The following is a 24650-nucleotide window of genomic DNA, read 5'->3' as shown; positions in this document are numbered from 1 at the left end:
CATCCGGGTCAAAGGCTGTTTATAATTTTACCTTCAGATCGAGGCTACAGAGCACTAATGACAAAAGAGAGCTACCACAGAGACAGTTTCTTCCCCCAGGCTGTCTCTCTGTTGAACACAATAAACACCTCATATTTAATTGATGTTAATATACAATGTAAGCGATGGAAACTGAAGTCGGATTTCTTGTTTCTGCGCACAAACCTGGCCAATAAAGTTGATTCTGATTCTTCTAGATATTTATTTGGTCCCCTACATGACTTTTGGGAAGCCACATTCTGTACGTTTTGTTGGTTTCTTAAAATAATGGCTTTCTTTTTCCCCATCTTTCATAAAGGCCAGATTTGTGGAGTGCACACCTAATAATTTTCCTATCAACAAATTCTCCCACTTGAGCTCACTGCAGCTCATCCAGGGTTACCCTTTGACCGCTTCTCTAACATATGCTTCCCTTGAATAGCCAGTTGGACGGGCATGTTTTGGAAAACAAATGCATGCCACACCTTTTGGATTTTTATTTGCAAAACAATTTGAAAATCATTCTTTTCCTTCCAGTTCACAATTATGCAATACTCTGTGTTTTAAATGACATTGTCACGTAAAGTTCCAATAAAAACCCATTGAAGTTTGTGATTGTAATGTTACAAAATGTGAAAAAGGGCTATGAAAATTCTTACAAGGCACTACATTTAAAAGTATATGACTTTTCACTAAAGTATTTTTCCACATTGCAGTTTAAGTGTCTGTGTGTGGACACTTCCAGCATGTTGACAATACTCTTTCTGAACTTGGAATATGCTTGAACCTGCGTGCTGTTCAAATCAGGTACTTCAAGTATTGCAAGTGGAAAATGTTAATCATTGACATAACTGCCACACCCATGAAATAAACAAGCTGTCTGTTTATGAGGGCTTATACTAAATATATACCATCATTAGATAAATACAGACGTGCTCATAAAGTCTGCTCCAAAACAAGCCAGCTGTTTAATGTTACTACGGTAACTAATAGTTGGTTGAGCTGTGAATGGTGATTTTAAGATTACTCAGAGCCAGTAAGTTAAAAGAGGAAGGGTTTGGCTTATGAGTAACTGTGTTCCCTGTGTGACGGTTTGCTCTTCAGTGTGGTAATTCCATCTCATAAACCTGTTGTGCTGTCAGAGAGGAGAAGACATCTTGCTTCAGGTGAGAAAAGTAAGTACAGATAATTTGCTGTTAAAGCTGTTTAAGATGTTTAAGCTACAAAAATCTTCAGATATGTGAAGTGATAGGGCAGGTTAATTGGTGAAAGTCATTTTCCAGACTCAATAGGTTAAGCAAAGATAGTTAAAATAGAGGAACGGTTCCGGCTGCTATGGAGGACCTAATGCCTACCTGGCAGGTTGGGAGATCTGGGGAGATTTCCCCTCCTTAGTGCTGGGTGGTCCTGCTGCTGGAGGTTAAAGGTCTGGGGGGCAAGGCAAAGTAAGTACTCTACATTGGCAAAAGTTTTTCACTACTTTTACATGTACATGAACTTTGATGACATTCTATTCTTAATCTATAAGTTTCAATTTGTTGATGGACATTGCAAGCAAGAGCAACTTTAACTGTGTTTATAGTAAGTTGAGAAAACCAGAACTGCAGTCTCTGCTCTAATTCATTGCAAAGGGTGTTCAAGAAGGTCAAGGTCAGGACTCTGTGCAGGCCAGTCAAGTTTCTCCACACCAAACCTTATACACCTGCAGCTATAGTAGTGACTGTAACACCAGAATTCATTGATTTGGTGGAGTGACCCAAATCTTCTGGTGTATATTTATGTAGTACCATTTACAGTGCCTTGTGAAAGTATTCGGCCCCCTTGAACTTTTCAACCTTTTGCCACATTTCAGGCTTCAAATATAAAGATATAAAATTCAAATTTTTTGTGAAGAATCAACAACAAGTGGGACACAATCGTGAAGTGGAATGAAATTTATTTGATGTGTCAAACTTTTTTAACAAATAACAAACTGAAAAGTGGGGCGTGCAATATTATTTGCCCCCTTTACTTTCAGTGTAGCAAACTCAATCCAGAAGTTCAGTGAGGATCTCTGAATGATCCAATGTTGTCCCAAATGACTGATAATGATAAATAGAATCCACCTGTGTGTAATCAAGTCTCCGTATAAATGCACCTGCTCTGTGATAGTCTCAGGGTTCTGTTCAAAGCGCAGAGAGCATCATGAAGACTAAGGAACAAACCAGGCAGGTCCGAGATACTGTTGTGGAGAAGTTTAAAGTCGGATTTAGATACAAAAAGATTTCCCAAGCTTTAAACATCCCAAGGAGCACTGTGCAAGCAATCATATTGAAATGGAAGGAGTATCAGACCACTGCAAATCTACCAAGACCCGGCCGTCCCTCTAAACTTTCATCTGGAACAAGGAGAAGACTGATCAGAGATGCAGCCCAAGAGGCCCATGATCACTCTGGATGAACTGCAGAGATCTACAGCTGAGGTGGGAGAGTCTGTCCATAGGACAACAATCAGTCATACACTGCACAAATATGGCCTTTATGGAAGATTGGCAAGAAGAAAGCCATTTCTCAAAGATATCCATAAAAAGTCTCGTTTAAAGTTTGCCACAATCCACCTGGGAGACACACCAAACATGTGGAAGAAGGTGCTCTGATCAGATGAAACCAAAATCCAACTGTTTGGCCACAATGCAAAACGATATGTTTGGTGTAAAAGCAACACAGCTCATCACCCTGAACACACCATCCCCACTGTCAAACATGGTGGTGGCAGCATCATGGTTTGGGCCTGCTTTTCAGCAGCAGGGACAGGGAAGATGGTCAAAATTGATGGGAAGATGGATGGGGCCAAATACAGGACCATTCTGAAAGAAAACCTGTTGGTGTCTGCAAGAGACCTGAGACTGAGACAGAGATTTATCTTCCAACAAGACAATGATCTAAAACATAAAGTCAAATCTACAATGGAATGGTTCACACATAAACGTATCAAGGTGTTGGAATGGCCAAGTCAAAGTCCAGACCTGAATCCAATCGAGAATCTGTGGAAAGAGCTGAAGACTGCTGTTCACGAACGCTCTCCATCCAACCTCACTGAGCTCAAGCTGTTTTACAAGGAAGAATGGGCAAGAATTTCAGTCTCTCGATGTGTAAAACTGATAGAGACATACCCCAAGCGACTTGCAGCTGTAATTGCAGCAAAGGGTGGCGCTACAGAGTATTAACGCAAGGGGGCTGAATAATATTGCACGCCCCACCTTTCAGGTTTTATTTGTTAAAGTTTGACACATCCAATAAATTTCATTCCACTTCACGATTGTGTCCCACTTGTTGTTGATTCTTCACAAAAATTAGAATTTTATATCTTTATGTTTGAAGCCTGAAATGTGGCAAAAGGTTGAAAAGTTCAAGGGGGGCAAATACTTTCGCAAGGCACTGTATACACCAGGAAATCAAAAGTTTTACACAAAAGCCAGGAAAAACAATCACATAAAGAAAATCATCTACTGCAAGGGATAATGCATGTATAAACATATTCTCTAAATTTACTGTCATTGTTCATCATCCTGTTATATGTTAAAGATTACAGAAAGATTAAAAGTGCATTTTTAAAAGTGATTTTTGTCTATATAGCTATCTTTACAAACTTATGAAAATGTTACACACAGAAAACCATTACATCACAAATATGCCTGGCAGTGAGATGGAAACTTATCAATATTCTCACAGTGTCGACACAGAAACCAACATGATGGAATGAGATTGAATGAGATGAGACATATTGTCACAGTTACTTTGTACATTAATGAATAACATCTACTGTTGCATGTTTGCTCCCTCAGTCAGGGGTCAATTTGTCCCTCAAGCAGAAGAGCGTAGGTATGTTTGAGTGCAGTTCACCAGCTATGGTGGGATGGAATAGGAGATGGATGCACGTAATGGCCTGCAGTGTTGCTGTGGTTGCTCTTGTTATTCATGGTGAAGATTGAGCTGACCAAAATACCAAAGGCTCTCAAATTACCGGTCTGTTTTTGTTCCAACCCTCACCTTTTTTGTGGGATAAGGATCTTGACCAAAAGAGTGATGGTGATTAGTTCTTTCATTCTGGGGTGGCTGCTCCTCTGCATTAAAATTAGTATTTTTGGATTGGATTTGGGCATCTGATCAGGATGTCTCCTAGACACCTTGCTTGGATGGATGGATGGATGGATGGATGGATGGATGGATGGATGGATGGATGGATGGATGGATGGATGGATGGATCGATGGCTGGATCGATGGTCAATCAACAAATTACACTTAAAGAGAACTGAAACCTGTTTGGCTGCAATTGGACCATGTTTGCTTGGTCTCTGCTTGCAACTAACATCACATAGATAGAGCCCATCTGTACTCATCTATGGGCTAAAACTTGTCTGAGACAATATAACGGACTGATCGGGCTTTTTGCTGGAAACATAACTGTGCTGCTCACAGAGCTGTGGTATTAAGTTACATTCCTCAGCAAACAAATAAGCCGCTCCATTGTAAGATAGGTATTTTTAAGAGTTTCCAGCTTTTTGTGTCAAGCAACATGTGAGATTCTTCGTTAGGTTCTTTTTCTGGATCCAATGGTATTATGTTGGTATTATGACATATTAATCTAGCCTCAGTAAAGAGTGGTGTGCCCGGTAAATGAACACACTGACAAACATGCCAACTTCGTTACATATTGCTGTGTATGAAACCTGAATTACAGGAAACACTCATGGAACTTTGGCATATTTACATATTCACCCATGACTAACTTTTGGTAGATAGTATTGTTTTTACATATGTCTTAAAAGAAATGTCTTCCTCTATCTAATCACCTAACTGTCTCATTTGTTTTCCAACAGATTAAGAGCCACTTAAGCTAAAATGCTCCGAGAGAAACATCTCCAGTGCAGCATCTGTCAGCAGGTGTTTACTGACCCAGTGACTACTCCTTGTGGACACAACTTCTGCCAAGTTTGCATCAGGCAGGTGTGGGACAGCAGTGACGTCTGCCAGTGCCCTGTCTGTAGCAAGGAATTCACCTCCAGGCCTGAAATAAGCATCAACACGGCCTTCAAGGAGCTGGCAGACACTTTAAGACAAATGATCACCTGCTCTTCGGCCTCCTCTCTGTCTGCAGCCAAACCGGGTGAGATCGTTTGTGACGTGTGTGCCGCCACCCCCCTGCAGGTGAGGGCCCTTAAGTCCTGCCTGGTGTGTCTGACGTCGTACTGTGAGGCGCACCTAGAGCCACACCGGACGGTCGCCACTCTGAAGCTGCACAAGCTGATGGAGCCGGTGAAGAACCTGCAAGACAGGATGTGTAAGAAGCATGAGAGGCTGCTGGAAATGTTCTGCAGGGAAGAGCAGATGTGCGTCTGCCAGTTCTGCACCGAGACAACGCACAAGGACCACCAGGCGGTTACAATAGAGGACGAGAGCAAGGAGAGGAAGGTATCATGAGAAGGGAATTATTGAAACTCTAAGATGAACTTCTAAGGGGCCAGGAAAGCTGGAATAGTAATGTTCTAACTAGTGTTATATACAAAATTGACACAAATATTTCTTGACTATGACACATGAAACAGTCTGTCAGCACAATATAGGCCTTAAACTCAGCTCTATCATACTAAAAGGTCTACCATTACTTTTGGCATTGCTAATAAATAAACTATTTATCTTATAAGACGGGAAGCATCTTTTATCAGAAAATTAGAAGTTCACAAGCTGGTTTCTGGAGAATGTGGACCAGCAAAGTCAACCACGCTGTGGTTTCTCCATCAGTCTGTAACTCAGTGATACACAGACTGCCAACCAAGCCCATCTTTTAATATATCATATCTGTGTTGTTTTCATCTAGATCCACATGAAGCAAACTGAGGAAGATATTCAGCAGATGATTCACGAGCGGCAGAAGAAAATTGAGGAGATCAAAAACTGTGTGAAGCTGAGCACAGTAAGTGATGATGGAAACAATCTCTAACTGAAAAGGGGCTCCATTGACATCATTCCAACTATTTGCCCCAGTTTTATGTAATCTGACAGAGTATTGTGAGGTGCTGGTCATAAGGTGTTGCCCCTTGTCATTTTGTACCTTTGTAGTTTTGGCATCTGGCCTGACATTTTTGAGTTCAAAATGATGCCATTGGGAGCTCGTCATATCATGTCTTCTTGGACCTGTTACAGACCGAGGAAATTGGCTATTTATCTCCATAACTCATGAAAATACTAAAGTATAAATTAAAATAAGCAAATATGCCATGGTTTAAATACATGGGTACAAAAGTGTTTGTTTACTGGAAATTGCAATGCTGAGGGTACCAAATCAGGTTACAATTCTTAGAAACACTTTATACTCATACTCTACTGCAGGGGTGTCCAAAGTGCCAAATTTCCAGCCCTTGGATTAACTTTGTTTGTCCACCGTCAGCAGTTCAATGGTACAAGTTTGGCCCTCCAGCAAGTAATTTACAATGCAAAGGTTTTTTTTTTTCTTTCAATAGCCATGGTCTTTTGCTTTTGCTGTAGGGCCACAAACATCCAGTGTATGGGCACACAATAAATACAGCAAGAGTTTATTTTGAAGATTCTCGTTGTTGTTCCAGGGGATCGACTAAAAACGTTTTCTAGACCAGGTGTCTATCTATCGAACCACCTGTTTGTTTCTATTTTTAGGTTTTAAAACAATGAAAAACATAAAATGTTTGAAAAAAGATGATGGATACATTTCCCTCTATGGGATATTGATGTTTGTGGAAAATTATTTAACGAATGAACTGAAAAAGATCTAAAAATACTTTTACTTGTACTTTTAATGTAATTTTGTTATAGAAATACAATGCAATTACTCTATGAAAAAACTGCCAAAACTACTAAAACTGGCATTTTATATCTACATTTAAAAACACAATTTGGTTCCAGACACGTCGTGCTTCAGCTCCTGTCCTTTTCTCCTGGATGAGAAAAGTGTTGCTGGAGACAATTCTTTCCTTCATTATTCAACATTGAAAAATAAAAATGACTCTCTTTGTCATTAAATTCCACCGTAAGTGTCTGAATATCTGACGGGCATTTATTTGTGTTTCTTGTGGAAATTCTTCACAACCTGATCCATAGCACAAACAATCCCCATCCTTGCCTCTCCCTCCTGCTCCTCACGCAGTACAGAGCCCCAGACTAAACTCCTCTGAACCGCAGCATCAGGCAGACAGGTAACACAGGACAATGCTTGTGTGTCATCCGTAAAACATTTTTTTACTGCTAGCCGCAGGAGGTTTCTCCACAGGTGCAGCAAGGAGAACTATAGCTTTAGCTGTATATATAAAGTGTATGGGACCATCGCGGTTTGAAGAAAGATGCTTGACAAATGCCCAAAGCTCAGAGATGGAACGCCATCTGGACATGTTTACAAAGAAATGTGTTTTCTTAAAAGCGGTTCTCAAATACCCCGAACCGGTGACGCATGTTTCCACCAACGAAAAGAGCATTACATAACTACTCGTTTCTCTTTCACTTGCAGATACTGAACATATGCAAGTGAAAACATTGTACATAATATTATTCTTGTGCGGATTCGCCGTCTCCTTTTTGGCATTAACTTTAGTTTATGGATGCTCTCTTTTTGCATTAGAAGCAATGTTACACACAGCTTAACAAGCTCCGCTGTCTCACAACCACACTTCCTCCCCCTGCGATCTGTAACCAAGCATGATGACTCATGCTTGGTTACCAAAACTGGTGGAAACACGCATCAGTGCTCAACAAAACACCAAAGTTAGAAGGCACCCGAACCGAACCGGTTTCAGAACGAGGGTTCTTTAGGTGTAAAAGAATAAAAGGAGCCGGAGTTCCCATCACTAGTCTTCATGCAAATGACAGCTGCTATCAACTTCGACCTGACTCAGCATCCGCACCCACATGACGTGTGTGGCTCAGTGCAAGCAAGTTGTCAGGACAACAGTGACAGTTTCCAACAGTGTAATTGGTCGCAGCATAGGAGACATGCTGGATTCATTATTTAAACACAGGAGGGTTTTAGCTTCATGTTCGTTTGCAGAAATTACGGCTCATCTCATGTTCTTGGTGGTAACGTGTCGCATCATGCCTCATCATTGTTGGATGTGTCAGCAAGATTCAACCAGCCAGTGTGAAACTATAGTTAACTGGAAGGGATCTGACTCAGAGAGCATTATGGATTGTAATCAGATTACTGGGTGTTTAAATAAGTGCAAATGTGTTTCATGCAAACCTTCAGCAACTAAAGAAAACGCTTAAACTTAAAATGGCATCCTGAAAACTTTGTGCACAAGTGCAATGATGACTGGGAGTACAGTAGGGTTTAATATCAGAAAACATGCAAGTATTATCAGTTTATGTAACATAGTGCTACTGTTTCTGAGGAGGATATTTGTGTCAGTCGTTCCTCTCAGTTTTTATTCAGATCTCTTTAGCTGCACTCTGTTTTTAAATCAGCCATTTGTTTTCACTCCAGTTCATTTTCAGTCAGGTCCTCCTGTTAGCATTTCAGAAACTGCTGATCTACTGGGATTTTTACTTAGAACCATCTCTCAGGTTTAGAGGAATGGTCTGAGAAAGCATAAACATTCAGTGAGCAGTGTGTAGAATAGCATCTCTGAATAAACACAAGGGAAAACCTTGAATGTGACGGGGGGAAAAACTTTTATGAAAATAAAATAATAAATACAAATATTTCAAAAACATATATAGGACAATAATATATATTATAATATATAATATATATATTTTTAGCTGTGCATGATACACATTTTATAGTTTTGTTCAGGGATGTTGTCTGATTAATGATTTACACTGGAAGACGCAAGCCAGCTCTTCTGATTTACTACAAAGCATCGGCTCTCACAGCCGCATCTTTTGCTTGCTCATGACACATCCACTGATAAAATCTGTTGATTAAATCCAGCTTTTTTGCAAGCTTTCAAAGCATGAGTTGATAATAATTGCACGACTTGGAGTCAAAAAAATAAATAAGTTTTAAAAAGGACCTCCCTTTTTTTTATTGGCTTGACTGGTTAGATTTAATACTTTAAATCTGACAATACTGAATGCCAAGACTGTTTTCACATCATCATCATGTCATCATCAAATCTAGCTTGAAGCTGTCATGTCTGAGTTTTTGCTTACGCCACCACAAAACCGCAAGGTCCTCTGGTCACCACGGCGACAGGTAACAATAACCGTCAGGTCAAAGCTCCTGGATCCCACATCTGCAGTGGAGGTCCTGAACATAGCCCAACAGATTCCAGCTCGCCGTCGCCGCCCGTTTAAGTTTAGTAGGTCTGTCTGTGAGTCTCCCCTGCTAATGAATCCATCTCACTACCAGATGGTGATCAATTGACAGCTCTGCCACTCTCTTTACCTGAGTGTCGTAACTCTGATTTCAAGTAATTTAATTCAGTTAAATTCAGTTTATTTATAATCATAGATGAAAGATTCCAAGTGAAGTACATGCATTCCAATTGATCCTAGTTATCAAACAATACAGTCAAGTTCAGTTTAATATTCAACTTGGATGAGCGTGTTGCGACAGTGAACATTCGCTTGCACTTTGTCGTTGACTTTCCAGCAATCCCTCATTCTGAGCATGCATGTAGCAGTGAAAAGGAACTCTCCTCTTTAACAGGAAGAAACCTCCAGCAGAACCAGGCTCAATGTGAGCTGCCATTTGCCATGACCGACTGGGGGTTTGAGAGAACAGAGCATTTACAAAAAAAATAATGGAAGCACTGATCCAGGAGTAGTTTCTATGTGAAAGAAAATAACGTTAAAGGCAGTAGCTTCCAGTAGCTTCATCTAGGAGAGAAACACAGCTAAGCAGATAAACTCTGAGCCACTTTTCAAGTCTAGGGTATGAAGGTATAACAGCAAACACAGAGCCATACGAAGTGTAGTGAGTGAAAGTGGTCATTACAGGTCCTTCTCAAAATATTAGCATATTGTGAAAAAGTTCATTATTTTCCATAATGTAATGATGAAAATTTAACATTATTATATATTTTAGATGCATTGCACACTAACTGAAATATTTCAGGTCTTTTATTGTCTTAATACGGATGATTTTGGCAAACAGCTCATGAAAACCCAAAATTCCTATCTCACAAAATTAGCATATTTCATCCGACCAATAAAAGAAAAGTGTTTTTAATACAAAAAATGTCAACCTTCAAATAATCATGTACAGTTATGCACTCAATACTTGGTCGGGAATCCTTTGGCAGAAATGATGGCTTCAATGCGGCGTGAGAGACATTAAGGACATCCTTCAATCAAACGAGGTGTGAAAATTTTGACAGGTGGGCGGGACTTCCGGTGGCTGGGACATCCTAGGGCGGGACTTCCAGTGGCTGGGCCTTCCTGTGACGTAACCGGATATCATCATTAATCGGATGTTGTCATTAGCCGGAAATCATCATTAATCGGATGTTGTCATTAACCGGAAGTTGTCATTACAAGGAAGCGAATCTTTCTAATTATATGTTTTTAGATGTTTTTTACATCTAAAAACAAAACATGTAGTTTCTCCACTTTAAAGGAACAGTCAATTTAATGCAGGCACATCACACGAAATTCTGATAAAAAGAGAGAACCTGACAGAATTGTAAATTAATTTTGTTTTAACACGGGTTATTTAGATGGATGTTTTTACATCTAAAAAACAAGGAGACAAAAATGGGAGTGGCACAGGAGTGCGAGTTGTTCTAAATGGGAGTGGCACAGGAGTGGGAGTCGTTCTAAATGGGAGTGGCACAGGAGTGCGAGTTGTTCTAAATGGGAGTGGCACAGGAGTGGGAGTCGTTCTAAATGGGAGTGGCACAGGAGTGGGAGTCGTTCTAAATGGGAGTGGCACAGGAGTGCGAGTTGTTCTAAATGGGAGTGGCACAGGAGAGGGAGTCGTTCTAAATGGGAGTGGCACAGGAGTGGGAGTCGTTTTAACTGCATTTTGTGGACATCCTGATAGTAAAGAATTACAATAGTCCAGCCTTGAAGTAACAAATGCATGGACTAGTTTTTCAGCGTCACTCCTAGATATTTCTAATTTTGGCAATGTTCCGGAGGTAAAATCTTGATCGTGGAGCTTTGATATTTTGTGACCTGGTACAAAGTGCACCACCTTGTGTTTAAACATGTTCTTTATGGACATCCCCTGCCTCACACGAACATCCAGTAACACAATGCTGCTGAACGGGAGCAGGTATGCTTCATTTATGGGTCAAAGCTGCCACTTGCTTCGGGGTTAACTCATACAGGCTTCTTGTACAGGCTCTGGACAAGAAGTCCATTGTGGGCTTCTCCAGGACGGACAGGTTGCCAGTCTGCTTCTGGCTGTAGCAGATCGCAGGCTGCTTTGTCTGTTTAGGCTTCTGCCTAAGGCAGTGAGGCTATTTGCCCATAGCTGGGACAGTGGTTGACAGGTGCCAGGACACGTCCACATGGTTGTCACACTAAGAACCACGTCTCTGGGGCCCACTGTTGCTCCAAGATCCCCTGCAGTTTGGCCTGGGACTGCAAAGTACCCAGTTTCCATGTGTGGCCACGGGGAGGCACTGATGGGGTCTTTGTGGTGGAGAGGCTATGTACTGGCAGAAGGAGAACACTCACTCCTCTTTTCAGCCCACATAAGGGACAAGCCAGCTACAATAGCTGAATGCAGAGTCTCAAGCACAAAGCAGCACTCACTTTGTACAAGAACCTCTACACTACTGCAAGAGACGCTTCACACACACCCTGTGTACACTCACATGCACACAACACACACATTTTTAGGCCCGAGCAGGAAAACTGCAAGGGCCTATTGTAATCGCTCAAATTCTTATTATTAGGCCCGAGCAGCAAAGCTGCTGCGAAGGCCTATTGTAATTCGAATGTTTATTATTATTATTCAGGCAAGAAATGAATCGCCTTTTTCGCGGCTTTAACATATTCAAAAAGTCTGCAAATTTGGCGGATTCCCCTGAGAACAGGAAGTACCATGTTTTACTGTGAAAGGTCCAAATTTCACCCCTGTTACCTAATCAACACGAAACTGTCCCTAGTGACAGATAACAAGATGGTCTATGGTTGGTTTGGAACACAGAGACTTTAGGCGGGAGGGTGTGGCCATGGCGGCGTGGCGAGGACAGACGTCACGCCATGGCCTTACGTTTGCCTGTTAGGTGGCCAAACCACTTAGCCACGCCCCCAAATGTGAGATAGCCCGAACCGTAAGTCGTAGAGATCTGAAATTCGGCACAATGCTAGAACTCCTCAAAACAAGAAAAAAAGTCTCTTGGGGGTATGCCCTAAAATGCACACGAAGTCGGCCATTTTGGGTCAAAGGCCTATTTTTGCCCGTTTTTCACTTTTACTCACCTCAAACTTAAACGAACTCCTCCTAGGGATTTTGAGCTATCGGGTTCATATTTGGTCTACATGCAGTTAAGGGATGGGGGATTAAAAGTTATCAAAATCGTGAGTTTTTGGCCATGTTTAGGGGGCGTGGCCGGGGCACAAACTTGGCGTTCGCGCCAAAAGTGAAAAATTGCAATAACTTTCCCAAAGAACTTCCAAATCACACCAAACCTGGCATGAAGGAGGACCTTCGGGTTCCCGACAATCGTATGGTGTCATATGCTGACATCTTCAAAGCCCCGCCCCCTCAGAACCGGAAGTCACTTTTTTCACTTGGAAAGGTGCCTCTCTGACCCTCTTGACCCAATCAACTTGAAAGTGTGTCAGAAGACAGATAACTAGTGGGTCTAACTTCGTTTGAGGCAGAGTGACTTTTCATAAAAGGGCGTGGCCATGGCGGCACGGCGAAGTCAGACGTCATGCCATGTCCATACATTTGCCTCTAATTTCCACATAGATCATCTGATCTGCACCAAATTCATTGTGATTGATCCTAGTCTAGTCCCCAACAGAAAACTGATGCCATATTTGGTGAGCGTGGCCTCATTCATACACAGCGCCCCCTAGAAAATTTCTAAAAATCAGCACCAAGCCATGCTTTCACCAAGGAATCTGAAATTCGGTACACATATCTAACTTGGCAGGACCTACAAAAAAGTCTCCTGGAGCATTGGTCCAAACCCCACAGGAAGTCGGCCATTTTGGATTGAAGTTGCCATTTTGACCCTATTTTGGGCGTTTTTAGCCTGCATATCTGAGAGACCTCCTCCCACAGCGTTTCACTTAGAGACTTCAAAATAACTCAGTATACTCTTAAGGGATTGGGGATCAAAAGTTATCAAAAGCTTTTTGATACATGAAAGCGTGTGGGCGTTGCCATGCCTCAAAATATGACTTCTCGCCATAAAACACTAAATTTATATAGCTCCTACAAGGAAAGTCACAGACAAATGAAACCTTCTGGGATTGATCTGCCTCTAGGCCTCTAGGCCTCAACAATATTCACTGATCAGATGCTGACATCATCGAAACCCCGCCCCCTGAGAACAGGAAGTATCACGTTTTCCTTTACAGACTCAATGTTTGATGTTCTTCACCTAATCAATGTGAAACTGTCCCAAGTAACAGATAACATGATGCTCTTAGACAGTCGACAGTACTTACTGCTTTAGCTGGAGGGTGTGAATATGGTGGTGTGGCGAATTCTGATGTCACGCCACGGCCATACGTTTGCCTCTAAATTACACATGCATGGTCCGATTCACTCCAAACTGAATATGCTTGATCTTTGTCAGCCCCTAAACAGCTCTATTACATTATATTGGAATTTGCCTCAACGGCGCCTCCTAGGACACTTCAAGGGCTATATCTCCCTCATTCATCATCGGATCCACTTGAAATGTAGTATACATGATCATGAGTTAATGATGGACATTTTGACACAGTCAATTGATGATGTTGTTTTAGCCCCGCCCACAAACAAACAAGCGACTGCAGCGTCCTTCTGGAAGGTCCGATTTACTCGAAATTTTGAATGCTTTTTGCCAGACCGAAACTCTGCATGACCGAAGATCATATGACATGTTGCTTTTTCAGTTTTTTTTCTCAGTCCTTTTTTCAGTTGATTTTGTGTTTAGTGTTTTTTGATTTTGCTTGCAGTTTTTTTTTTGTTGTTGTTGCTTTTTTCATTAAAGAACAACATTATTTAATTGGTGGCATGTTCTTTGGTGTTGTCTCTTTGGTTTTATGTCTTTTTTGTTGCTTTTCCCACTTTATAAAAATTATTTTTTATGTTGATTTTTAGGTTTTGTGGGGGGTTTTGTTCATTGTTTTTTTGCTGTTCCTCTCAAAGGAGCAATAACATCTTTTGTGCTTGTTTCTTGTAGTTGTTTTCTTTGTGTTGCTTTTATGTATTTCTTTGTTTTGCATAGAATGTATACAAACAAGCCAATTTTGATGGCAACCATATACTGACGTTTTAGGTGTCCAGGTGCATCTTTAAATGTATTTTTATGTTTCTCCAGTCTGAACAGTATTCCATTTTTTTTTAAATCAATACATTCTTTCTTGAGGACAATTTACATTGGCCAATTACCCTAACCTATATGTTTTTGGGCAATGTGGGGGTAACCGGAGCACCCGGAGAAAACCCACGCAAACACGGGGAGAACACACAAACTCCCCACAGAAAGAGGCGCCCAGCAAAGAACTGAGACCACTTCTCTGCGAAGTTGCAATGCTAACCATCACATCACCGTGCTGCCCACTTTTTTCGAAAATTTGAGATTAAATTTAACGTTTTTTGAAAGTGTTTTGAAATGGTTCAGTACTGGCCTGGAAACGTTTCTCTACTTGCTTATTTTAGAAGTGCTCTTGCTTTTCTTCCATTTTTTTGGTTTCTTTAAACCCAGAGTGTGCCGTATTTTTTTCCAAACTGAAGGGTCTTGTTGTGAACCCGCTGCCTCCATGGGTTCAGAATCTGGCCTTTCCTTTTTCTCTGGCAGGGTCTCCACAGTGAGGTAAGTCTCTTCCATTGGTTCAAGGTCAAGAATACTTGACTCTCTTAGCATCTCCTCTACAAATTCATTTAACTCCATTGGGGATACATCGGTAATTTCAACAGCCTCTGATAGGGTTTCATCTAAGAGGTGGTCAAGATCCATGGATGCAGGGACTGGAATGGTTTTTACAGGGATGGAGACTTTTTGCCCGCTTGGTTCTTGATGCCTGGCCATTTTTCTTTTTGGAGGAACCAGTTCGTCTCGGTCTTGGAGCTCAGCTTGCAGATTTTCCAGCTCTGTTTTATATTTAACCTCACAGCCAGAATGTAGCTGTTGAAGGTCAGTGAGTTGCTGGTGGAGAGCCTCCTTTTTAGCTCCAAGTTTGTTGATAATCTTAAGGTTGTTTCTCATTTTCTGGGAATGAGCTTTTCTCTCTTTATCTAGCTCCTGCTCAAATATTTCTGATTGCTGTCTTAATGCAAAAACATCCAGTTCGTACATATTTTTCAGCTCCTGGTGTAAAGCCTTAACCTGCTCCAGTTCACTTTGGAGATGTTTCACTGTCTTTGCAGATTGCTTTTCCAGGAATGCAAACTCTTGTGCCATTTTTTGATGGAGGATGTCCTTCTCAGCTTTAAGGTCGTTGATAAGCTGGAGGTCATTCTTTGCTCTTTCCAAATTAGCTTCTTTGTCACGGTTCATCTCGTGCTGATATGCTTCTGCCTGCTGTCTCAGTGCAGAAACATCTGTTTCATAGCTCCCATTTAGTTCTTGGTATGAAACCTTAACCTGCTCCAGCTCACTCTGCAGACTCTTCTCTGTTTCTTGCAGGAATGCAATCTCTTTTGACATTTTTTGTTGGAGATTATCCTTCTCAGCTCTCAGGTTCTCAAGCAGCTGTTGATCTTGCTTGATTTTCTCTTCATAAAACCTCTGTGTGTCGACCTGAAGCGTCCCCCCACCATTGTCATCTTTGCATTTTGAGCGAAGCTCCTCGTAGCAAATCTTGATTCTGTCCAGTTCTTGTTGGAGGACATTATTTTTGTATTTTTCCGCCTGGATTTCTGATATAAATGCTTCTTCATTGACAATGTGAGCTACCTTTAATTGCTCAAAGTCTTTTTGCAACATCTTTTTCTTCTTGTATTTCATGTTGCTGTGCACCTTGGAAGCAATAACTGCAGGGCTGAGAGTTGCTGGGTCAGTAAACTTTTCTATTCTCATAAGTTCTCTCTCTGTCTCTTTGCCCTTGTTAATGTACATCTCTTTGAGTTTTTTCTGCCTTTGCAACTCAAATTTTGTATCTTCCAGTTCTTTCTCCAGAGAGGCTACCTTTTGGTTCTCCTCAAACCATCTTGCTCTTTCTATTTCCAAAAGAGAGCCAAGCTTGTGAATTTCTCCTTGGAACATATTGGCAGGTTGTCTGTTTTCAATCCAGCCTTCCTGATTTTGTTTAGCTTCCCATCCACAGGGCTCGAACCTCATTCCAGGTTGGTGGCAACTTGGCATTTGATGCGGCATGTTCGGACAAATAACTGTTGCTATTATCAGTGCTGATTTGCGAAATATCTGAACGGTCGTCTTTAAAAGAGCTTTGCGTACGTCTGAACTTGTCAGTGGTGTAGCAAGCAATGAGAAGAATGTAGAAGTGTGTTACATTAAGAGCTGAACAGATGACATCACAAAGGAGACATTAGCAGTGTCATTGTAGAATTTGCCTTTGATGTTCTAGAATGTTCATGTCATGTTTGATATGGCATCCTCACCAATGAAAATCCATTGGGGAAGGACCCCCGACCCCCCCCCCACCCCCATGCATACAGTATGCACAGTATGCTGTATACAGTTTGTTAACTTACAACCCACAGTATAATATTTATTTTGAACAGGAGAGGCTTTCAGTTTGGACTTATTGTGTTAAATAAAAAAGTACTCTTGTGTCTCATTTTTAAATGTGGAATTATACATAGTGTAATTTATAAGCTTTAATATGACCTTATCGGCATTGTCATGGTAACAGGATCGCTTGTTGTGCGGTCAGCCATTATGATCTGACACCTAAGAGGTCTTGGCCATTTAAGGCAGTGATGTCCAAAGTGCAGCCCCAGGGCAATTTGTGGCCCTTGAATTAACCTTGTCTGGTCCCCAACGGCAGTTAAAGAATGGTACAAGTTTGGTCCTCCAGCACATGGAGGTGATGCAGTTAGCCTCTTTTTGTTAGTTTGGCCCTGCTTCAACCACACTTTACATGATATCCAATAGCTACAGTATCTCACAAAAGTGAGTACACCCCTCACACCTCTGTAAATATTTTAATATATCTTTTCATGGGAAAACACTGAAGATGTGACATTTTAATACACCGTGAAGTAGTCAGTGTACAGCTTCTTTAATGCTGCTGTCCCCTCAAAAAAACTAAACATACAGCCACTGATGTCTAAACAACAAAAGTGAGTACACCCTTAAGTGAAAATGTCCAAATTTGGCCTAAGTAGCCATTTTTCCTCCCCCATGTCATGTGACTTGTTAGTGTTACAAGGTCTCAGGTGTGCATGGGGAGCAGGTGTGTTGAATATGGTGTTATTGCTCTCACCCTCTCTCATTCTGGTCACTGGACGTTCAACATGACACCTCATGGCAAAGAACTCTCTGAGGATCTGAAAAACAGAATCGTTGCTCTACATGAAGATGGCCTCGGCTATAAGAAGATTGCCAACACCCTGAAACTGAGCTGCAGCACGGTGGCCTAAACAATGCAATCGTTAAATAGGACAGGTTCCACTTAGAACAGGCCTCACCATGGTCAAACATAGAAGTTGAGTTTACATACTCACCATCTTCTCCAGAGGTGTTCTCTTGAGAATAAATGCATCAGTGCTACCAGCATTGGTGCAGAGGTTGAAGAGGTGGGGGATCAGCCTGTCAGTGCTCAGACCATACAGGCACACTGCATCAAATTGGCCACCATGATTGTTGTTCCAGAAGGAAGCCTTTTCTAAAGATGATGCACAAGAAAGACCAGTTTACCAAAGACACAGTTTACAACTTTACACCATCTATAAAACACAGTTTGTGTTATATAGTGACACAGTAATGCAATATATCCATTTTTCCATGTATAGATTTATGCGTTGCAAAGAAAAGAGGAAATTTTTTTCAGTTGTCTTATGCAAAACATGCCTGCACACAACTCCACAATACAAATATTCTCTTTAGAGTTGCAAACATACTAAACAGTGCATTAAGAAATGCTTGTGAACCTGTGATTCTGGAAACAAAAACAGAAAACTAAAAGGGATTCAAAGAAAGTTGGCCTGATTTAAGTTTTTCAACAACTGCAGAGTCACCTACCATGGTTCATCTTCTGTCTTTTTTCATTATTTTAACTAATTCATTTGATCAAATAAGTTTTAAAATGTTGGGTACTTTCCAGCTGAGTTGCGAGAAGGAGAAGAAGGCAAGCGACAGTGTCTTCACATCATTGATCCACACGATAAAGGAGAGACAAGCCGAAGCCAATGCTGAAATTGAAGAGAAGCAGAGAGCAGAAGAGAAGAGGGCTGAGGAGCTCATCAATGATCTTCAGCTGGAAATCACTGAGCTGCAGGGGAAGGATTCTGAACTGAAGGAGCTAGTGAACACAGATGACCACCTGCACCTCCTACAGGTTAGCATCAGTCAGATTGTAGTGATGGAAGGCTGATTTTTTTGACTAATGCACAAATATATTTCTTTTATTTGTCTCTTGTCAGAGATTGCCATCTCTTGTGTCACCTCCACCCACCAACAGGGAATGGAGGGAAACCAGGATCTACCCCGAACTTTGTGTTGGAACAGTGAGGAGAGCTTTTTCCAAACTGGCCCACACATTGAAGAATGATCTGGATAGCTTAAAGAAAGAGGGTAAACTACACACATTATCATACATTGGGGTTTAAAGGTGATCCAAGATTAAATCATATCTGTGTATATCGTTGATGCTATCACTTTTATCTGGTAGTCATGGTAGCAAACTTTTTCTTTAATTCTTTGGCTCTTTTAATGACTGAGTTAAAGGGGTAAAACGTGTCACAGTAAACAGAATAATTTTGGGAAATCTTTATTCCCATTCTGCCTCAGTCATGCTCAGAATCTTCTGTTTTTAATTGTGGATGTCTACATTGTCTTTTTATTGCAGGTAAGAATACCTGCAATAAAAACATCCAGATTAGTGTAGCTGGAGCCTCAGTGATACAAAGATGAAGCTACTTTGTCTCAAGGTCCCTGTAACATAATGTTATAAATGTTATTTAACTCGCTGCAGAATGGACAATGCCCGCATGGATCTATAGTTTAAACATTTGTGCCATTTACGTTTTAGATCACTGCAAGGGAACAAGAGCATGAAGATAACTCAGTAGAAAACTATTTTATTTTTATCACTTGTAGTTTTACAATGTTGCCCCCGCTTTGCTTGACCTGCTAAAAGGTAAATATATCTATATATGGGTTGCCATATTTATCTCTTTCATTATTAGCTATACATAATCATCCTCTCCCCAGACTTCTAACTTTAGTCTACAATCTTCCTTCTTTTCCATTAAAGACATCAATTCCTGTTTGTTAAGATGTAGCTGGAATTGATGTTTTCTTACCTTGCTTAAGGTATTTGCTCAAAAAGAGCCATACAGAACTATACATACGGCGTATTAAACGGAACTGGATGACAGTCCTTCAAAATTAATTAAATACCCTCTGCTGAAAACCAGAAAATCCATGACGATGCTTCAGATGGAAACATAACCCAGTGCAAACAGGACCAGTATTACCACAAGCACTGCGCTGATTTGTTATTACGGTGTAACAGAGTTGTGTTCAGCAGATTTCTGTGAGACATTCCAGCTCGCTGTTCAAAGAAATGCCACGCCGGCCACAATTATTGGACAAATCTTGTTACAGATTTGTAACAAGAATAAATGCATTTAAAATAAAAGCATTTTTGTACAGTTTCAGTTGTTTTCAACACTTTAATTATTGTTCTGATTACAGAAAGGGGTATTTTTACAACAAAGCAATGCACATCCATTTTGAGGAGTGGCCAACAGAATTGGTTGTCTATGTAACATATTTATACCTCAGGGAAGCAGGATGTCATGGATTACTAATTAAGAGCTCCGTTAACACGCTGATCAACCTAAAAAAGTAAAATATGGACTTATTGTTTGACTTGTATTTCTAATGGGATGGTTGGGGTGCTAATGATTTGTTTAAGGCTTTTTACACATTTTACGAATGCGTGTTCTGAGTACTGTGATAACAATTGCAAAAAAGCTGTGGATTATGTTTCCTCAATAAGTTTTGAAACTTTGTAATAGCAAAAATAAAAAGTGTGGGTATATTATTGTTATACAGTGCATCTGCAAAGTATTCACAGCGCATTTAGTTATGTTGCACCCTTATTCTATATAGTATCAAATTAACCTCTTTCCTCAAAATTCTACACACAATACCTCATCATGACAGTATAAAAAATGCTTTCTTGAGATTGTTGTAAATTTATTAAAAATAGGAAACTAAGAAATCACATGTACATACGTATTCAGAGCCTATGCTTAATATTTTGTTGATCCACCTTTGGCAACATTTACAGCCTCAAGTCTTTGAATATGATGCCACAAGCTTAGCACACCTATCTTTAGGTGCTGCACAGTAGGGATGATATTGCTCTAGTGATGAGTGGTGACTAGTTTCTACCAAATATGATGCCTGCATTCTCATCGAATAGTTCAATCTTTGTCTCATCAGGGTGAAGAAGTTCGTTTTTAATGGTCTTTCGGGTGTCTTTTGGAAAACTCCAGACGGGCTGCCATGTCTTATTAGAAGTCAACAAACAATCTAATTTCCTTTATTGATTAAATATTTTTTTTAAAAATGTTTTTAATTGTTTTCTTTCTTTTTTCTGAAAGAGATGAGGAGGATGCAAAGATATGCAGGTATGAACCCAATTTACACTGAGATCAACCTCTGTAATCTTTTTATTTGTTTAAATGAATGTTTCGTGTTTGACTTTGATTGTTATTAATGAATCCAAAAAATCCCTGCCTTTTGTGCCTTACATCCTACTATTTTGTTGTTTATGTTGCTCATTATTAAAAACATGACCATTGTTCTGATGTATCAACCTTAAAACAGAACATAATACTAACATCAGATCTTAACCTGGCATTAAATATAATGGGTAAGAAAATGACATAGGGATTGCAATGGTACAGACCTCATTCTGACTGGAATGATGTACTGGGATTATAGGAGATCTGCAGAAACTATAATGTCTTATGAACTTAGGGAAAGTTGTAAAGAGAATTAGTCACAAAAACCCTCCATAAAAGGGGAAAGATATCAAAGGTCACAAAATGGACTATCCCAGTTCCTGATGTTTTCAAGTTCTCACAGCCTGTTAACTCTTTGTTTTGTTAATCAGTGTTTTGTTAAGCATTTCCTCCTTGTTCCTGATGTTGTATTTACCCAGTTTTAAAACCTGGTGAACAACAGATGAGAACAGGAAAAAACGAATTTGCATTTTACATGATAATGCCTTTTAAGCTTTGCTATGAACTAGTGTGCGATTCCTTCAAGTAACCTGTGATATTGCTGATTATGAGCAACATAAAAGTTGGGTATAGAGATCATGAAAGTCAGGCAGGAAATGGTACTGAGGAACAATAAGTTCTGACTCATATGCCTACAGTGGATGTGGTGTTGGACCCAAATACGGCCCATCCAAACATCGTCCTGTCATCTGACGGAAAGCAGGCAGGCCGAGGCGAGCTGCTACACATTGTTCCTGACGTTCCCCAACGCTTTGACCCAGTTATTTGCGTTCTGAGTAAGAAAGGCTTCCAGTCTGGGAGGTTCTACTTTCAGGTAGATCGGTTTGAATAACCCAAAGTGACACCACACCAGTAATGAAAGTCACACTAATGATCACAACCTGCTCTGTAAACTAGGTTGCAGTTGGCAATAAAACCTTCTGGGACTTGGGCGTGGTCAAAGAGTCCATCAACAGGAAGGGAATGATCACCTCCACCCCGGAGAACGGCTACTGGACGGTGCGTCTGAGGAACGGCAGTGAGTATCGAGCTCTGGACTCCCCATCCGTCCTGCTTCGACTCCAGCAAAGGCTAAAGACTGTCGGAGTGTTCACAGATTACGAAGAAGGGACAGTTTCCTTCTTCGATGTGGATGCCAGCTCTCAAATCTACACCTTTACTGGGTGCTTGTTCTCTGAGAGGATTTTTCCTTTCTTCAGTCCAGGAGTTTTTGACCATGGAAGAAATGCGGAGTCACTTATTATCACAGCTGTCAGTAATGAGACTTGAAAAGAAGCCGGTAATTGAGTTAGGCAGCGTGTTTTGTACACAGTAGAGCAGCTTAGTTTTCTTTGTTTAGCTAGATGTTTGTAACTGACAATTATGTATTTAATGTAGGCTATTTATTAAAGATGGAGGTGGTCATCTTGTATCAAATGTAAGGCAAAAACAAAGCTGGTTTAGGAGTGCCATTTCAGTGATGGCCACTAAGTGCTGGTTCTAAACACTCTGAAAATCTGACTCCACAAAAATTGACATGTTTAAATCAGCTTGATTTTATATTCTCACTTAAAAACTTCCACATACACATTAATGTCTCCAGACATGTTCTTCTTTTTCCTCATCTGGATGGAACCACACATAATTTACAGAGTAACCTGACCAGTCTTCGATCAGCTAGACATTTTGGCTTCCAAACTGCAAGGTTTATGCTAAAACATAAAGGAAAAACAGGCAAAACAAAATTTAGTTAAAAACAAGACTATTATTATAACTTATTGATGTCTAATCTCTGTGAGCTTTTATTTGACTACTACAGTCCTTTCTGTGGATCCAAACAGAATCCAGTAAATCTGACCAATTAAACAGTACCTTATTAAAATGATGATGAATGGCATGAGCCAATAAAGGTAATTATACTTAATATACTAGAGTGCTGATTACTTTTTTTTAACTCAAAAGTCTTCTACATTTGATTAAAATTGATGCTTTCAAGACCACCCATAGCACCCCCTACAATTATTGGCACCCCTAGTAAAATGTGTAAAAAGTAATTGAATAAAGTAATCTTTTATTACATTTGTATAATTCCATGCTGTAAAAATGCTGTGGTTCTCCAACATGTGTTGTGGTAAACATTGTCTTTCCTCTCATTTTTAAGAATAACCGGAAAAACTAGTAATCTGTCATGCCATGTATACCCCTGGGAAACAGGAAGTCATGGATTACTAATTGAAAGTCCTGCAACAGTTTTATCCACTTAAAGCAGTTGTGTTGAAACATTTTGCCAAGAGAGCCAAAATTTATCAAGTTGAGAGCCCTCGTGAACCACAAAAATTGTTTTTCAAGAAATTAAAATGAGGAAAAACACCCGTGCGTGTAGGCCAGATTTGCTCCATTCTTTAAATGTTATCGGGGGCTAAAAAAAATTATTCACAGGGCTGCAAATGGCCCCCGGGCCACACTTTGGACACCCCTGGCTTGATGGTAAAGTATAATTATAAAAAGCTTCAGTCATATTTTCTTTATAATAGTTGTTTGGGGTAACAATGACTGTTGATTACTCTAGTGATCAGTGATTATAAGAAACCTGAGTTCAAAATGTAAATCATCTTGTAAAGTTTCTGTATTGTGTCTCTTTTGTCAGAAGAATGTGTTCATTTCCATATAAAACATGAACTTATCATATGCCTCTAGTGTCCTGTTGAAGATGTGAATATGTCAGGATTAATACTGGCCGGCAAATTCTTCTAATTTATGCATTAAAATGCTTCTAAAATGGGACTCTACTCTAAAAATGGGATTTCTACTTGTGTGTCAGATGTAGTAGGTATTGGTGCTTTCTTTGATCTTATTTGTTTTAACTTTCTGATTAAATATTAATTTCTGTCATTTATAAGAACACCTCTACAATCAACAAAATTACTGATTCAAATTTTTTTTCGGAAGTCAGACTTATTGTCAGCAACATGCACAAATTACTGTAAATGGTCTGAACTTATATAGTGCCTCTCAAGTCATACGGACCGCTTTACAATAGAGCCACACTCACCGAGTCGCTCAAACAAAAATGCACACACTCATATGAAGGCAAGCTGAAGTTAAGTACCTTTCCCAGAGGCACATCAGCAGGTGTCAGGATGAAGCTGGGATTGAACCCACAACTTTCAGAATACAACAAGGCTACACTTCCGACTGAGCAACAGTCAACTCGCGCCCAGGTTATTTCCAAAACCTTTTTGCATTTCCACAAGTGATACTTTTTCAGGTTTTGTAAGATTTTTGTGTTTGCAAAACATATTCAGTATAATTTTCCATTATTTTAGCTCATTTACAAGATAATAACACATCTGTAATTCACTTTTAAACATTTGGTCAGGAACAGACCTTTTCATACAGTTGGTACCTCAGAAAATGCAGGAGAAAACATCCAACAAGTACAACATCATCACCTTGTGGACAGAGGAAGACATTTCCTAACGATGGCGATTACTAAAGGAATTTCAGTTTGTCTTGAAACCTTTCAGTTTCCACATTACGACAGTAGGAGCAATGCCTGACGTGCTGGATTACTGCAAATTTACAAAAATATATAAGACTTTTGGTTATAATTAAAACTCTACTTGAGTCATTTTTGTCAC

General features: G+C 40.2%; 1 protein-coding gene across 3 annotated transcripts; it reads left to right on the top strand.

Moving 5' to 3' along the window:
• The first annotated feature begins 968 nt into the window (after window positions 1–968).
• On the top strand, window positions 969–23793 carry LOC124881353 (E3 ubiquitin-protein ligase TRIM39-like). 3 transcript variants are annotated; one of them, XM_047386921.1, is made up of 9 exons: window positions 1166–1193; window positions 1302–1463; window positions 4877–5468; window positions 5875–5970; window positions 18375–18608; window positions 18694–18844; window positions 20887–20913; window positions 21669–21844; window positions 21928–23793. In XM_047386921.1, exons 3-9 carry the CDS (start codon window positions 4899–4901, stop codon window positions 22297–22299), a joined length of 1626 nt encoding a protein of 541 aa, XP_047242877.1. In that variant the 5' UTR covers window positions 1166–1193; window positions 1302–1463; window positions 4877–4898; the 3' UTR covers window positions 22300–23793. The 3 variants fall into 3 exon arrangements, with proteins under 3 accessions (XP_047242878.1, XP_047242876.1, XP_047242877.1); XM_047386922.1 differs by lacking the exon at window positions 1302–1463 and having other exon boundaries at window positions 969–1184; XM_047386920.1 differs by lacking the exon at window positions 1302–1463 and having other exon boundaries at window positions 969–1193.
• The last annotated feature ends 857 nt before the right edge of the window (window positions 23794–24650 follow it).

Source organism: Girardinichthys multiradiatus, chromosome 14 (genome assembly GCF_021462225.1).
Source record: "Girardinichthys multiradiatus isolate DD_20200921_A chromosome 14, DD_fGirMul_XY1, whole genome shotgun sequence".
Taxonomy (NCBI): Eukaryota; Metazoa; Chordata; class Actinopteri; order Cyprinodontiformes; family Goodeidae; genus Girardinichthys; species Girardinichthys multiradiatus.
This window is presented reverse-complemented; position numbering and strand designations above follow the sequence as displayed.